This window comes from Spermophilus citellus (genome assembly GCF_964194105.1).
Source record: "Spermophilus citellus genome assembly, chromosome: 17".
In the NCBI taxonomy this organism is placed as follows: domain Eukaryota; kingdom Metazoa; phylum Chordata; class Mammalia; order Rodentia; family Sciuridae; genus Spermophilus; species Spermophilus citellus.
Genome location: NC_138199.1, coordinates 62,297,038 through 62,312,234, shown reverse-complemented (window position 1 = coordinate 62,312,234; position 15,197 = coordinate 62,297,038). Strand labels below are relative to the sequence as shown.

Sequence of the window (15,197 nt, the reverse complement as noted above, 5' to 3'; positions counted from 1 at the left end):
CAACAGAATCCTAGACTTAAAAAATAAAAATAAAAAAGGAAATTCTGGGCTGGGGATATAGCTCAGTTGGTAGAATGCTTGCCTTGAATGCACAAGGCCCTGAGAACAATTCCTAGCACCACCAAAAAGAAAAGGAAATTCTGACATAAACTTCAACATAGATGAACCCTGATCAAATAAGGTAATCACAAAAGGACAAATACTGTCGGAGGTAACTAGAGTAGTGAAACAGAGTCAGAAAAAAAGAATGGTGCAGAGAAATAAAATCTTCTAGTTCAGGAAGCTCCTACTTAGAAAAAACTTTTGGATATAACCATTGTTGTGGTAGTTTACTTAACACTACTATGTACACAGTGAACAAACTTAGGTCCTATTTGAAACATCTAGTCTTTCTAGATGTTTAGAAGTACACAAAGAATGTTAAAAGTAAAAGTAGTAAATAGAACATTTTGTAGATTAAAAAAAAAAAAAAAAAGGAAGGAAGGAAGGAAGGAAACAGAATGGAGGTTGCCAGGGGATGGAAATGAGTTATCGTTTAATAGGTATGAAGTTTCACTTTGGGAAAACGAAAAAGTTCTGGACATGGATATTGGTTATAGTTGTATAATTATGTGAAATACACTTAATGCCACTATATGCCTAAAAGGCAGAAGGATCACAAGCTCAAGACCAGCCAAAGCAACTTAAAGAGGCCCATAAGCAACTCAGCAAGATCCTGTCTCAAAATAAAAAATAAAAAGGTAAAGTACCCCTGGGTTCAATTCCACTACAGGAAAAAAAAAAAAAAAAGGCTAAAATAGTAAATTTATATGTTGTATATTTTACAGTAATATATGGAACTTCCAAGTATACATGTATGGCATTTTCCCACTGTTACTTTATTCTGCATGATCAACATTCCCAAAAGCCTATACACAAACGAAGAAAATAATATGGCAGATTTTATTCTAAAGAGCTTTCTTCTTGATGAGATAAATATATATTTTTCTTTCTTCTTCTTTTTTTTTTTTTTTTTGTGTGTGTGTTGCTGGGGATTGAACCCAGAGCCTTGTACATACAAGGCACTTATATTCCCAGCCCTTGAGGATTTATATTTTAACACCACTACTCATTCTCTGATAGTATTAATGCCTAAATAGAATTTTGGGATTTTAGTAGGGCATGGTGAAATGTACTTGGAAATTGCCAGCCACTTGGAAGGCTGAGGCAGGAGGATCAGGAATTCAAGGCAAGCCTGGGCAATTTAGTCAGACTCTGTCTCAAAATAAAATTAAAAAGGGCTGCAAATGTAGTTCTAGGTTCCATCCCCAGTACTCGTCCCCCCTCCAAAATAGTCAAATTATAAAACAAGATTTCCCATGAAAGCCTATTAGGGCATAAACCTGACCAGGAGTAAGCAGCTGATAGAGCAAATGATCCTATGACCAAAACCCTATGGTTCCACACTTTGCTTTTAAAAGGATACTCCTGAATGAACCAAACAGAATCAGAGATGGGAAGGTGAATCCTTCTGCAGCCCTTAGTCACCAAGTACTCCGAGAAAGATAAATGTGCCTAAAGTTTAAGAAAGGAATAGTTGGAACTAGAAAGAACCACGCCTCTGGATTAGAGAAACAGGGTACCAGTACTGTAAATGGTCAAACAGAATAGTATAAGAGTGTTTAGCCATGGCTAACATACTATGAAGCAGATTCTACACAAATTCCATTCACCTAATTGTAGTCAGGACCAAGTGAAACCTATCACCAGAAGGGACCTGATAATTTGAGATTCACAAAGAAGAAAAGGACCAACTAAGTCAAATCATTCCTAGACTCATGTTTTGAAACAGTAACTGACTATTTAATTTTATTTCCCCAGGACTTTTTTTTAAAAAATGTTAAGAAATCTTTCAATTTAATTTTACTTAACTAAAAGTAAATAGAAAACAAGAGATCAAACAAATGACTGCAAATACCAGGAACAATGTCAACGACAATGCCAACCATATGGGAAGGAAAGAAACAGATAAGTAAAAATCACACAAGTGAAAAATAGATATGGATTTTCTACCTACTGTATCAAAGGAATTCATACTCACTTTGTGACTTACATAATGTTATTGACTGTAAAAAAGCAAAATAAAGCCAGGCATGGTACTGCATGCCTCCCAGAAACTCAGGAGGCTGAGGCATGAAGATCACAAATTCAAGGACAGCCTCAGCAACTTAGTGAATCTTCATCTCAAAAGAAAAAAATAAAGGCTGGGCACAGGGGCACATGCCAGCAGCTCGGGAGGCTGAGACAGGAGGACTGCAATTCAAAGCCAGCCTCAGCAATGGTGAGACGCTAAACAACTCACTCAGTGAGACCCTGTCTCTAAATAAAATACAAAATAGGGCTGTGGATGTGACTCAGTGGTTGAGTGCCCCTGAGTTCAATCCCTGGTACAAAAGAAAAAAAAAAAAAAAAGTAAATGAGAGCTAAAACTATAGTTCAGAGATAGAGCACTTGCCTGGCAATCCCCAGTACCACAAAAAGAAAAAAAAAAAAAAAAAGGAAAAGATAAAAAGGGCTGAGGACTGAAAGGAGCTGTGATGCATTCCTGTAATCCCAGCAGCTCAGGAGGCTGAGGCAGGAGAAGCATGAGTTCTAAAGCGCCCCTGGGTTAAATTCCTGAAATCCTAGCAACTCCCCCCCCCCAAAAAAAAATTACTGCACCAAAATCTCTAAGGCAAGAAGTCAGAGATATAAGCCTACAACTCAAAACAAAAAGACACCCAAAACACTATTATGTCAATTTGAGGGGTTTTGCTGATTTAATTCTATAGGAAAAGCTTTGAAACTGAGTTGAATTTAGGATGTGTAGGGGTATAGGAAGAGAAATAAGCCAAAACCTAAAACCTGCCTCAAAAGAATGTGAAGAAGACAGCCTATATTTTATTTAATAGTTTAATTAATTAATTACTTTTGGTAGTGGTGTGGTGGTGCAGGCCTGTAATCCCAGCAGCTGGGGAGGCTGAGGCAGGAGAATCATGAGTTCAAAGTCAGCCTCAGCAACAGAGAGGTACTAAGCAGCTCAGTGAGACCCTATCTCTAAATTAAAAAATACAAAAATGGGCTGGGGATGTGGCTCAGTGGTTGAGTGCCCCTGAGTTCAATCCCTGCTACAAAAGAAAAAAAAAAAAAAAAAAAAAGAAAAGTAAATGAGAGCTAAAGCTATAGTTCAGAGATAGAACACTTGCCTGGCATGTATAAGGCCCCAGGTTTAGCCCCAGAATCACAAAAACAAATTAATATATAAAAGTAAGAAACCCACAGGCTATTCACTCAGAATAAGAGTGACTCAGAACCAGTGGCTCATGAGCTTGAGGTAGGAAGATCATGAGTTCAAAGGCAGCCTCACCAATACAGTTGAGACCCTGTCTCTTAAATAAAGGAAGTGGCAGACAGGTCAGGAGAAATTGACCTACACTACCAAGTATGAATCAACTGAACACTACCAAGTATTCAGACAGGGGGAACAAACAGAACACAGAAGACAGGATTAAGAGGCAGAAAAAGAGCCAGGGTATAAGTCAGTGGCAAGGCGCTTGGCTAACATGCAGGAAGCACTAAGTTTGATCCGCAGCCCCACAGGGAGGTGGGGGGTTAGAGAAAACACAACGAGAAGATCTAGCATATATAAATGATGTGCCACAAAAGAAGAAAGAATAAAGCAGAAGAAATATGAGAAGATAACAAAGAGAAAAATCTTTAAAATGGGCACCGAAAAAACAGATAACCCTTGATAGAACAGTACTGACTAAAAATAAAAGGCAGTATACTGGAAGCCAGAAGAAACAGCACGCTGAGAAAAAGTAATGGACAACTGAGAATTTTTTTGGGGGGTGGGGGAAACAATACTGAACCCCAGTGTGTTCTATCACTAAGCTAAACCCCCAGTCCTTTTTGTTATTATTGTTATTTTTCTTTAAAAACAAGTTGCCCAGGTTGACCTCAAACTTATCCTCCTGCCTCAGCCTCCCAAATCATTGGGATTATAGGTATACCTACAATGCCCGGCCAGCCTACAATTTTAACAAAATACTATTCAAGAATAAGGCCAAAGTAGTCAGGTGCAGACAGATCACAACTATTCAGGAATCCCAGCTACTCAGGAGGCTGAGGCAAGAAAACTGCTTGAGTGTAGGAATTCCAAGCCAGCCTGGGCAACACAGTGAAACGTCATTTAGCAGGAGGGAAAAAAAAATCAAGGCCAAAGTAGACATTTTTAAGCAGATAAATTAAGGATATCATCACTGGTAGATCCACAGTATCTATTCCAAAGAATATATTTCAGGCAAAGGAAAAAGTACCCACAAAAAAGAACACAGAATCAAGTGGCAAATATGTAGACCAAGCTAAATGAACACTGCCTATATAAAATAGATTAAATAATAATCTGTGGACTGATAAAATGTGTGTGTAAATATATGTATATGTGTATATACATATACATATATGTAAAATATATATGTGCATACACACACACACACACACACACACACACACACAAATGGGCTATACCTGGCTTTTTTTTTTTTGCATTTTTCAAAACCATGAAACCGCCAGATGCAGCAGCACAGGCCTGTAATCCCAGCTACTCAGGATGCTGAGGCAGGAGAATCCCAAGTTTGAGGACAGCCTGGGCAATTTAGTGAGACCCTGTCCAAAAATAAAAAACAAAAGGGATAGGGATGTAGCTCAGTGGCAGAGCACCCCTATATTCAATGCCCACTGCAGGTGCGGGCAGGGGATCATAAAATAATATAACACAAAAAGTAAATCCTAATATAATTAGACTACAATTACTAAAAATGTATCCATATTGGTTTATCAATTTTAACAAATACTCCACACATAAGGCAAGATATTAATAAAGGGAAATGGGAGCCAGGTAGAATATGTAGGAACTCTGTACTATCTCTACCTTGATTTTCTACCCAAAATTATTCTAAAAAATAAAGTCTGCTAAACACACACACACACACACACAAATATAAAAACCAATAGCATGTGAATTGGGAAAGAAATAGATGAAGTTTATTCTACAAGAGCCCTGACTGACCAAGAGGGCAAAGGTATTGATTAACATCAATTTTTGATAAATTAAATATATATGCTATCACTTCTGAGGTAATTAATTATAGAATAGAAATGGGGAGCCTGTAAAGCAAAGGAGTAACATTATATTATTGTTTTTAATATAACTGGTAGCTGGACATGGTGGTGCACACTTATAATCCCAGCGACTTGGGAGGCTGAGGCAGGAGGAACACAAGTTCAATGACAGCTTGAGAAACTTAGTGAGATCCAGTCCCTAAAAAAATAAAAAGGTTCTAGGGGTATAGCTCCATCATAGAGCATCCCTGGGTTTAATCATCAGTACATGAAAAAAAAATAAAATAAATAAAAACAGAACAGAAATATAACTGGTAGCAGTTTAGAGAAAGATGTATTAGGGAGGAGAAACTGACCAGTACAGTTATGAATGAGGTAGGTCTGGATCAAGGCAGTAGCAATGGTGATGGAATTAATGGCATGAGAAATTCAGATTACGTGAATTTCAGAGACATGAAGCCAGGCATTGTGGTGAATGCCTGTGATCCTGGCTACTCAGAAGTCTGAGGCCAGAGGATCACAAGTTCAAGGACAGCCTCAGTAATGGCAACTTAATGAGATGCTGTCTCAAAATAAAAAATAGAAAAGACTGAGAAGGTAGTTCCATGGTAGAGTCCCCAGTACTAAACTGAAAGCATTAATGGTACACACCTGTAATCCCAGTGGCTCGTGAGGCTGAGGTAGGAAGGTTACAAGTTCAAAGCCAGCCTCAGCAACTGTGCAAAGCACTTAACAACTCAGCAAGAACCAGTCTCTAAATAAAATATAAAAAAGAGCTGGGGTACACTGGTGGCCTCTATGGTAGAGCACTTGCCTAGCATGTGTGAGGCACTGCGTTTGATCCTTAGCACCACATAAAAATAAATAAATAAAATAAGGGTATATGTCCACCTACTTAAAAAAAAAAAAAGGATATTAGGGATGTGTGGTCCTGGTACCAAAAGAAAAATCTGAATTTGAATTCAAAAGCATCAGTATAAGTGTGAACTATTTTTCAGCATTTATTTACTTATCATTGTCTAATACATATTGCACATAAAATACTTGAAACAAAAATACATATAAAATAGTTAAATAATTTTTAAAACATAAATAAAAATGGAGCCAGGGGACATGGCAACTCAAGAGGCTGAGGCAGGAGGATCACAAGTTCAAGGCCAGTCTCAGCAACTTGTTAAAGCCCTAAGCAACCTAGTGAAACCCCATCTCAAAATTTTGTTTAGTTTTTTTTTTTTTTTTTTTTTTTAAATGTGGTGCTGGGGATCCAACCCAGTACTTCATGCATGCTAGGCAAGTGCTCCCTACCAGTGAGCTACAACAGCAGCCTGGGTCTCAAAATTTTTTAAAAAATCATAAAAAGGACTGAGGATGTAACTCAGTGGCAAACACTGGGTTCAATCCTCAGTGCCTAAATAAATAAATAAATGGCATTGGTATATTAAAGAGCTAACACCAGATATCTAGTAGAGATTAAACCCAGAGCTCAGCACATGCTAGGCAAGTTCTCCTACCACTAAGCATGTATATTTCCAACCTAAATGTACATTCTTTTGACATTTTTTTTTTTTTGTACTGGGGATTTAACCCAGGGGGCGCTAAACCAGAGCCACATCCCCAGGCTTTTTATTTTTTATTTTGAGATAGGGTCTCAATAAGATACTCAGGAATACCCTAATTTGCTGAGGCTGGTTTTGAACTTGTAAATCTCCTGCTTCAACTTCCCTAGTTGCTGGGATTACAGGCATGTGCCACCACATCTGGCCTTCTGCCAGTCTTTTGAGGTGGGCCTTTTGAGTTATAAGTCCAGTGATTGTAGTCTTACACAAGCTACACTTATAATACATAATCTATAATTTCCAGTTTCAATATCTTTAAAGAGTAAAGTGAGAACTTAAAAAATACTTATTAAAGTTATAAATGAGGGGCTGGGGATGTGGCTCAAGTGGTAATGTGCTTGCCTGGCATGCGCAGGGCGCTGGGTTCGATCCTCAGCACCACATAAAATAAAGATGTTGTGTCCACCAAAAACTGAAAATATTAAAAAATTCAAAAAAAAAATAAAGTCATAAATGAAAGTCTTTCATATTAAAAAAGAGAATTATAAGTGCAGAGGGTATGTGGTTCAGGACAGAGTACATATTAAGCATGTAAAAGGCCCTGGATTCAATCCTTCCCATCAAAAAACATAAACACCTTTCTATGTGTATATATGTCACCTTTCTATGGCAGTTAACTCAGTTTCATAAAATACATCTTTTTTATTTTTTTGTTCCAGGAACTGAACCTTTGGATGCTTAGCCAATGAGACACAGCCACAGCCCTTTTTTATATTTTATTAGAGATAATGTCTTGCTGAGTTGCTTAGGGCCTTGATAAGTTGGTAAGGCTGGCTTTGAACGAGGGATCCCCCTGCCTCAGCTTCCTAAACCGCTGAGATTATGGGTGTGCGCCACCATGCCCGGCTCAAAAAATAAACCTTTCATTTCACTATCATATTTATTGGTTTATGCAACTCTAAAGCTATGTAATTACAATACAAATCCAGGGTGTAATAAAATGATCCTTGGCAAGTCTATATTTCCTCTAGTGGCAGAAATGCAGTGGGCATCAAGCAGTACAGCTTATAAGAAGAGGATGGAGAATGTGCTGAATTGCTTAAAATACAAATTTGTTAACCAATATTATAAGTTCAAGGCCAGACTCAGCAATTGAGCAAGACCCTATCTCAAATAAAAATTAAATTAAAAAAGGCTGTGGATGTAGCTCAAGTATAAAACCCCTGAGTTTTATTCCCTGTCCCTTAAAAGAAAATAAATAAATAAATAAGGTTGGGGATGTAGCTGTATGGTAGAGCTCCCCTGGGCTCAATCTCTAGTACCCACCCCCACCCTACACACTAAATTTACTTCTTATTGTTTCTGCTCTTCCCGGGACAGTACTGGGTACATAGCAAGTTCTACAACTATTTGTTCAATGAAGTATAGTTAACAGTACATGCAAGGTCAGGATTCCATTTCCTTCAGTCTTCAAAATCACAGAGACTACCTATACTTAAATTTCCAAAAGGGAACAGAGTAAGGAATATAAACTGTAACAGGTCCTGATAGAAAACATATGAATACAAAATGTAGACAGTTTCACATTACCAAAAGTGGATAATCCAGTGCTTAAAAGATGGTATCTTATAAAAGAAGTAGAATAGCTCAAATATCAGGTCAATAAAAAAATGAAGAAGTATGTTCACAATCCAATTTAATCTTATCATGTCAAAACTAAGAGGGGCAGGTCAGGTGGGGTGGTGCATGCCTATAATCCCAGCGGCTCAGGAGGCTGAGGTAGGAGGATCAAGAGTTCAAAGCCAGTCTTAGCAAGGCACAAGGCAGTGTATTTTGTATTTTATTTAGAGACCCTCCCTGTCTCTAAATAAATACAAAATGGGGCTGGGTGTGTGGCTTAGTGGTTGAGTGCCCCTTAGTTCAATTCCCAGTAGCGAGCGAGCGGGCGGGCGGGTGGGTCGACAAACTAAGAGGAGCAGGTATACTAGGGCATGCCTGTAATCCCAGCAACTCAAGAAGCTGTGACAGGAGGATTGCAAGTTCATAGCCAGCCTGGGCAATTCAGGGAGACCCTGTCTAAAAATTAAAAAACAAAAAGACTAGAGATGTAGCTCAATGGTAGAGCACCTCTGGGTTCAATCCCTGGTACTGCCAAAAAAAACAAACAGGATAGTTTCTGGTTTTCCTAAAAAATGGCAGGTAGAGAAGGAAAACAAGCTGCCATAGATGTCTCAGTGCGTATTAGGCTTCTTTCCCATCCTCAACCATGAACAACAGAAAATATCAATATTTTAAACAAAAACCAAAGCCCCAAACAAATGAACTTTTGGTTTACCAGTTATTATGAAATAAATATGCAAATATAGAAATTAAAGGCATACAAATGTACTATATAAAAAATAAAAACTTGCAAATAAAAAACCTAAATATAAATAGTAAGTATCTTAAATATAAGTAATAAATGTGGTGGTTTGGCCATTTCATTTTAGCCTAAGTTTTGTGAAGTATTTGTAAGTTTAAAAAACTTGGAGCATTATGACAGAAGATCTATAACAACTAGGAAGTTCAAAGACTGCAGCTACTTATAAAACTCTTGCCCTTGTCCACTAGAAAAGAATCCACAGGGGCACTGCCTTTCTTCCTTCTAAGTACTGAAAATGTTATGAATAGTTAGGAGAAACTTAAGCGCTAGTCTGTGAGGCTGCACCAGTCCCACTAGATGGCACTATCACAAGCAAGTCACTCTGCTCTCCCATTTGAAACAGCAAAGGCTGAAATCTCTTGGTTTTTTTTTTTTTTTTTTTTTTTTTTAAGAGAGAGGAGGGAGGGGGAGAGAGAGAGAGAGAGAGAATTTATTTTTAATATTTATTTTTTAGTTCTCAGCGGACACAACATCTTTTGTTTGTATGTGGTGCTGAGGATCGAACCCAGGCCGCACGCATGCCAGGCACGAGCGCGCTACCACTTGAGCCATATCCCCAGCCCTGAAATCTCTTGTTGATCTTAGCAAAACTGAAAGCTCCCCAGTACCAAGAAAGCAAAAAACAAACAAACAAAAAACACTAAATAAAACTAAAACTGTCATCTATAGTGATATCCTTATTGGGAAACTATGACCTGTAACAATAAATTCAAACCCAAGAGTTTCTCCAAAAGCATCCTTTTACCCAGTCCTTTTTACTTCCCCTCTCCATTTCTAATCAATGGTCTGATAAATATGTCTCATAGGCAACAAAATTCATATAAAATGGATATTTTCTTTACCTCTTCCTAACTGCAAATTACAGATACTACATTTTTTTTTCAAGTTTCTTTGTTCTGGAAAACAATACTCTCCTACTAGTCCCTGAATAACATTTATTGTGATAAATACACTATGACTTGAACATCAAAATAACATACAATTAATGGAATAAAAACAACAGGACTTAGAGGAACTTCTCTCTCCACAGAGAACATCTTTCTCTTTATGTTAAAGGTATAACTTCTTATTAAGCAGGATACTGCTTTCAAGTCTTCTGACACCTTAGTTCCATGATTCTAAATTGGGTTGAAGCAGCAAATTCAGAACACCCTCATTTCCGTTACTTATGCCCCACTCCATCAAAAGTATTCTTGGATATAGCCATCAGGAGTCTAAAAGCAGAAAGAAAGAAAAACATCCTAACAAAAACCAATGAGTTTAAACTGCATACAACTCGAACACCAACTTTCTAATTTACTCAATAGGGAACCAACTGAGTATATAGATTTGGATGTAAGCCTTATGCCAAATTCCCTTGTTAAAAGACACATCAAAAGTCATCAATAAGTAATCAACTGAACCATGGATCAATTTAATATCCAAATACACTGCTCATTTCTATCTGAAGCTACTTCACCTAGGTCAGAGAATTTATGTCTATCCACATGAAATTCAAAACACAATGTTCAAGAGTAGCCACTCCAAAGTGCCACCAAAAGTCAAGTTATTTAATTAAAGTGGCAAAGAAACCAAAAATGTGTAACAAATCCTGGGTTCCTAAGCACCTTGTCACAGCTCTAATGCAGCTCTCATCAAAATATCATCTCTCCTCAGAGACTGGCGTTCTCTCTTTGCACAACGCCTAGAATACTATAGGCACTCAATACCTACTGAATAAACAAAAACTATAAGTTTATCCCAGAGCTCACCAAAATTGTGTGATCCACCAAAGAAGTTATGTTTTCCAACTATAAACCTTAACATTCACTTCCCTGAAGAAGCAACTAACCAAAGCATGAAACCTAGGTTACCTTGAGATAAAACTTCTTGGAAAACAAAGAAAGAAATGTATCATATTGGTTAAAGATCAAAAATTCACATATTCACGTACCTCAAGCCTAAATAATCTAACAATCATGGGTCAGTGAAATTTTTAAATAAAGCATCATACATACATATACATACATACATACACACACACACACACACACACACTCTTTATATATTACAATAAAATCATCCCATGGGAACAGAGGGGCGAACTGGCAAGTACATAAGGATATGCAGGCAGCCATAGCACTGTTTGACATCTCACCTGCCCATTAATGGGGCCTTGAACTTATTTTACACTCCCACAACAAAAACAAAAACAATGAAAAGGGAGGAAAATAAGAGGAGAGAGAAAACGGTCTGGGGTGCAACCAGGAGGAATCAGCTAAGCTGCAGAACTGAACAGAAAGATTTCACCAGAGTAAGATTCTTCAATGCTATATCATATAACTACCCAGTAAAATCAGTGTAATAAAACTAGGCAAAGCCTTGTAATTATTTTTTTTTCTGAGTAGCTGAGAATTTTTAACAAAATATGGCATAAATTCTAGATACACATTCTATCAGTATCCTTTTAACAAACCCTTCAAGAAACTTCTCCTGTATTTGAAGGGGGAAAGAAGCATATACTCCCATGTAGAACACCTTCAAATACGCTATTGGAAAGACTGGCAGGATTTAAAAGTTCAATGGAATCATGAGACAAATTTTCCCTGCACCCATCAGTATGTTTCACCCAAACTGCTCTTAATCATTCTTTAAATGTGTTTACATTAGACTACCAATAGTGTTCATCATCTTCATTTTACTCACCTTACTAACACCAACTCCAGTAAACCTGGCCTCTAATAATTCCTGCCGTCGTGGGTCCAGGCTATGCAATTCTTCCATCATTTCTACTGAAAAAGAAAAAGTAGACTGTAAAAACCATGCAAACTAAAATGTGAGGAAAAGTTTTATTACAACAAAACTCAGAGCAGTTATTTGATTGAGTAGAGACATATGGTAAACCTCAAAATAAAAAATAGAGCATAAGAGTAGTTAACTATAATGCATTGCACCAAATAATTAGTTGACATTACCAATATATTCAAAGTTCTATAGCAGCTTGGAAGTCCTTGTCTATGGGGGCAACTTACTCTTATCCCAATAAAGAAAAACTACAAACCATTCATACAACATCTGTAAAAGTAGTAGAGGGGGAAAAAAAAAACATGGATGAGGCGGGGTGGTGGCACAAACCTGTAATCCCAGCAATTTCGGAGGCTTGCAAGTTCAAAGGAGGATTGCAAGTTCAAAGCCAGCCTCAGCAAAAGCGAGGCGCAAGGCAACTCAGTGAGACCCTGACTCTAAATAAAATACAAAATAGGGCTGGGGATGTGGCTCAGTGGTTGAGTGCCCAAGTTCAATCCCCAGGACCAAAAACAAAACCAACAACAATAAAACATGGATGAGCTTGCAAAAAGAAATTTACTTCTAACAACCTTTGTATCTTTGAATTCTAGCTAAGTATTTTCAGATATTTCTTTCCCAAACACACAGGAACTAGTTCTTAAACTAAAAATATGAATCATTAATAATTTCAAAATATGGCATGAATCAGAAGCTACAAATTACTTCAAATAACACTATTATGTAGCTCCTTTCTCTGAAGAGCTCACAGTACCTCATGAAAAAAAATGAATTATTTTATTTTAAATTTAATAGACAACTAAGGTAAAATCCTCAACTTGCATTCACTCAGGAAATTAATATAGCTCCGTAACAATTTCTTTACAAAATCATTTTCTGACCACTCCCTGAAGCAGTGGGTTTCTCTTCACTCTGGACATCTGCTTTTAGTACTCCTTCCAAGCAGGGAGGGGCGGGAGGGCACCATTTTTAAACTCCTTCCTTGACCAATTAATGCACAGGCTCCTTTGAACAAATGTGTCCATCCTTTGCAAGAGATCAACTCTTACACGATGCACCGAAAATCTTTAACATTAAAAGTGGGAAAAGAGTATGTTATCACTACATGGAACCCCTTCAAACACACTATTAAGCTGTTATTAGAATGATTGGTGTGATTTTAAAGTTCACAGAAAACATGAATCAAATATTCCCCTCTGCAATCTAACAACTCCACAGTTTCCAGTAACAGCCCTACAAAGTCCTTCAGTTTCGTTTCCCTTCCTGGATTGAGAGCATGGGGCAAAGGGGAATGAAAGGGTGACAAGTTAAAGTTTCACCCACACCTAAAAGTGCAGGTTAAAAAAGGAATTAAGAAATTCTCAGAAGGGTAGAAAATCATCTTTTTTTAAAAAAGAAAGACGGAGATTGAATGAGTTTTCCCTAAGTAGGTAAGTGCCCTTCCCAGCGTCCAGCCCGGACCTAATCGGGTCGGAATCGCAGAGGTTGCAGTCTCTCCCCAACCCCAAGGTCTCTCGCAACATTTCCCAAATCTTCATCCCCAGGCCTGGCCCAGAAAATGACGCCCCAGCGGTTATTCCATTTAATGTCAACTCATGTTAAGGAAATATCCACTCCGACTCCTTCCATCGCGGCTTTGGACAGGGATCCTCCCCGCAGCCCACAGCCGCGAAGCAAAACCGATGGGGCCTGGTCCCGCGCCCCTCACTGGCTCCAAACTTTCCCCAACTCCAAGCCCACCTGTCACGGAGGGAGGGAGGGCCAGCTCTCGGGGGCGCCCGGGAGACTGCCGAGGCCTCCAGCTGCCGAGGCGCCCCCTCTCTCCGCCGGCCGCTGGCCCCACTCCCAGGCCTGGGCCTGCCCCATCTTCGGCCCAGCCCCTCGGCGACCCGCAGCCCTCAGGGAGTCCCTCCCGCCTCAGCGCCGTGGAGATACGGCCCGGCGCGGGTCCCGGGGTGGGCCCGGGTCGCAGCCTCCTCAGGCCGAGGGGGTCTCCGGGACGGTTAATGCCCCAGGCCCAGCGCCCTCCCCCGCCCGGGGCTCAGCCTCTCACCTGCCGCTGCCGCCGCCGCCGCTCCACGCTTCTCCCGGGAGGGGCCCCGACCCGACCCGGCAGCGGCCGCTCCGCTTTACCCCTGGGCAGGCCCGGGGCGGAGCCGGGGCCTCTCCTAAGCGCCGCAACCCCCCGCCCGGGCAGCCGCCGCCGGCGCCCGGCTCCACGAGAGGGCGAGCGGGGGAGGGGGTCGTGGAGGCCGCAGATCCCCGGGCTCGCGTACAGAGCTAGGCGCCTGACGCGGGCCCGGGCCCGGGCGGCCGCGGGGGGCGCGGGACCGGCCTCCTGGCGCCGGACAAAGGCCAAGGGAGGCGCAGGAGGGCCCAGGCCGGGCTGGGAGGTGGGGGCCCTCTCGGCTGGGGGCCACTCGGGTGCGGCGCGGAGGGCGGGGGGGTCGGAACCGCTGGTGCCCAGGGCCCGCCTCCGGCCCCTTAATCCGGATCGGTTCGGTCCGGATTAGTAGTGATCGGTGTAAACACACTAGTGAAAGCGCGTGTTTCCTCGCGAGATTTGCACGGCTGGGAGGCAGGGGGGGTCCTGGGGGGGTGGGGGAAGCGCCGACAGTGGGGGAGGAGGAGGAGGAGGAGGAGGGAACGAGGAAGGTGGGGGGGTCCCCGCTGCCCCGGCGCCCCGCCTCCTCCAATCAGCTGCCGGGCTGGCGGGCAGGGGTTAACCACGGGACCCCGCGCTGGCGAAGGAGGCCGCGCCTGGCCGGACGACTGAGGGCGGGCGACGGGCGGCGCCGGCAGACCGGCCGCGACGCGAGGGGCGGTCGGGCGGCCCCTGGTCGCCCTGCGTCCCGCCCGGCCCGTCGGAGTCCCAGGGCCCCCACCGCCGTCTTTGTGTAACCGGCTCCCGGGGCGCTGAAGGGACCTCGCTGTCGGGCTGGGCCCGCGCCCGCTTAATCCTTGATCTGCACAAGTTTGGATGAGAAGTGAGGTTGCTCTGCCCAGGGATGAATTTGAGAGGAAGAAAACCCTTGAGCCGGCGGACCCAAACCGGACTTCCAGGAGACGCCCGGCTAGTGAGTTCGCTGTGCCCAGCGTGTTCCCGTGCTCGCTGGCCCGCCACTCTCCAAAACCATGGTCCCTCTTCCAGACCCCAACCAGACTCCCCGGAAAGCGGGCCGCACTTGCTTTACACATACCTGGTGGGCAAGGCGTCTCCAGGGACAAAAGGTGCTCTGGGATCGGAGAGGAGCCCCACCAGGATGCTGCCCTCCAGAGGCAGGCCACTGCCC

At 41.6% G+C, this 15,197-nt stretch overlaps 1 protein-coding gene across 4 annotated transcripts in view; it reads right to left on the bottom strand.

Annotated features, from left to right (window-relative positions):
* TLK2 (tousled like kinase 2) overlaps positions 1-14,439 on the bottom strand; it is a 106,515-nt gene extending 92,076 nt beyond the window's left edge. The window contains exons 1-2 of one of the 4 annotated variants that reach the window (XM_081271710.1): positions 13,958-14,439; positions 11,806-11,891 (exon numbers count right to left, since the gene is read on the bottom strand). In XM_081271710.1, coding sequence (XP_081127836.1) covers positions 11,806-11,886 — 81 coding nt within the window. In that variant the 5' untranslated portion in view covers positions 11,887-11,891; positions 13,958-14,439. The remainder of the gene's footprint in view (positions 1-11,805; positions 11,892-13,957) is intronic. The other 3 variants (XM_081271709.1, XM_081271708.1, XM_081271707.1) reach the window with 3 other exon arrangements.
* Between the last annotated feature and the right edge of the window lie 758 nt (positions 14,440-15,197).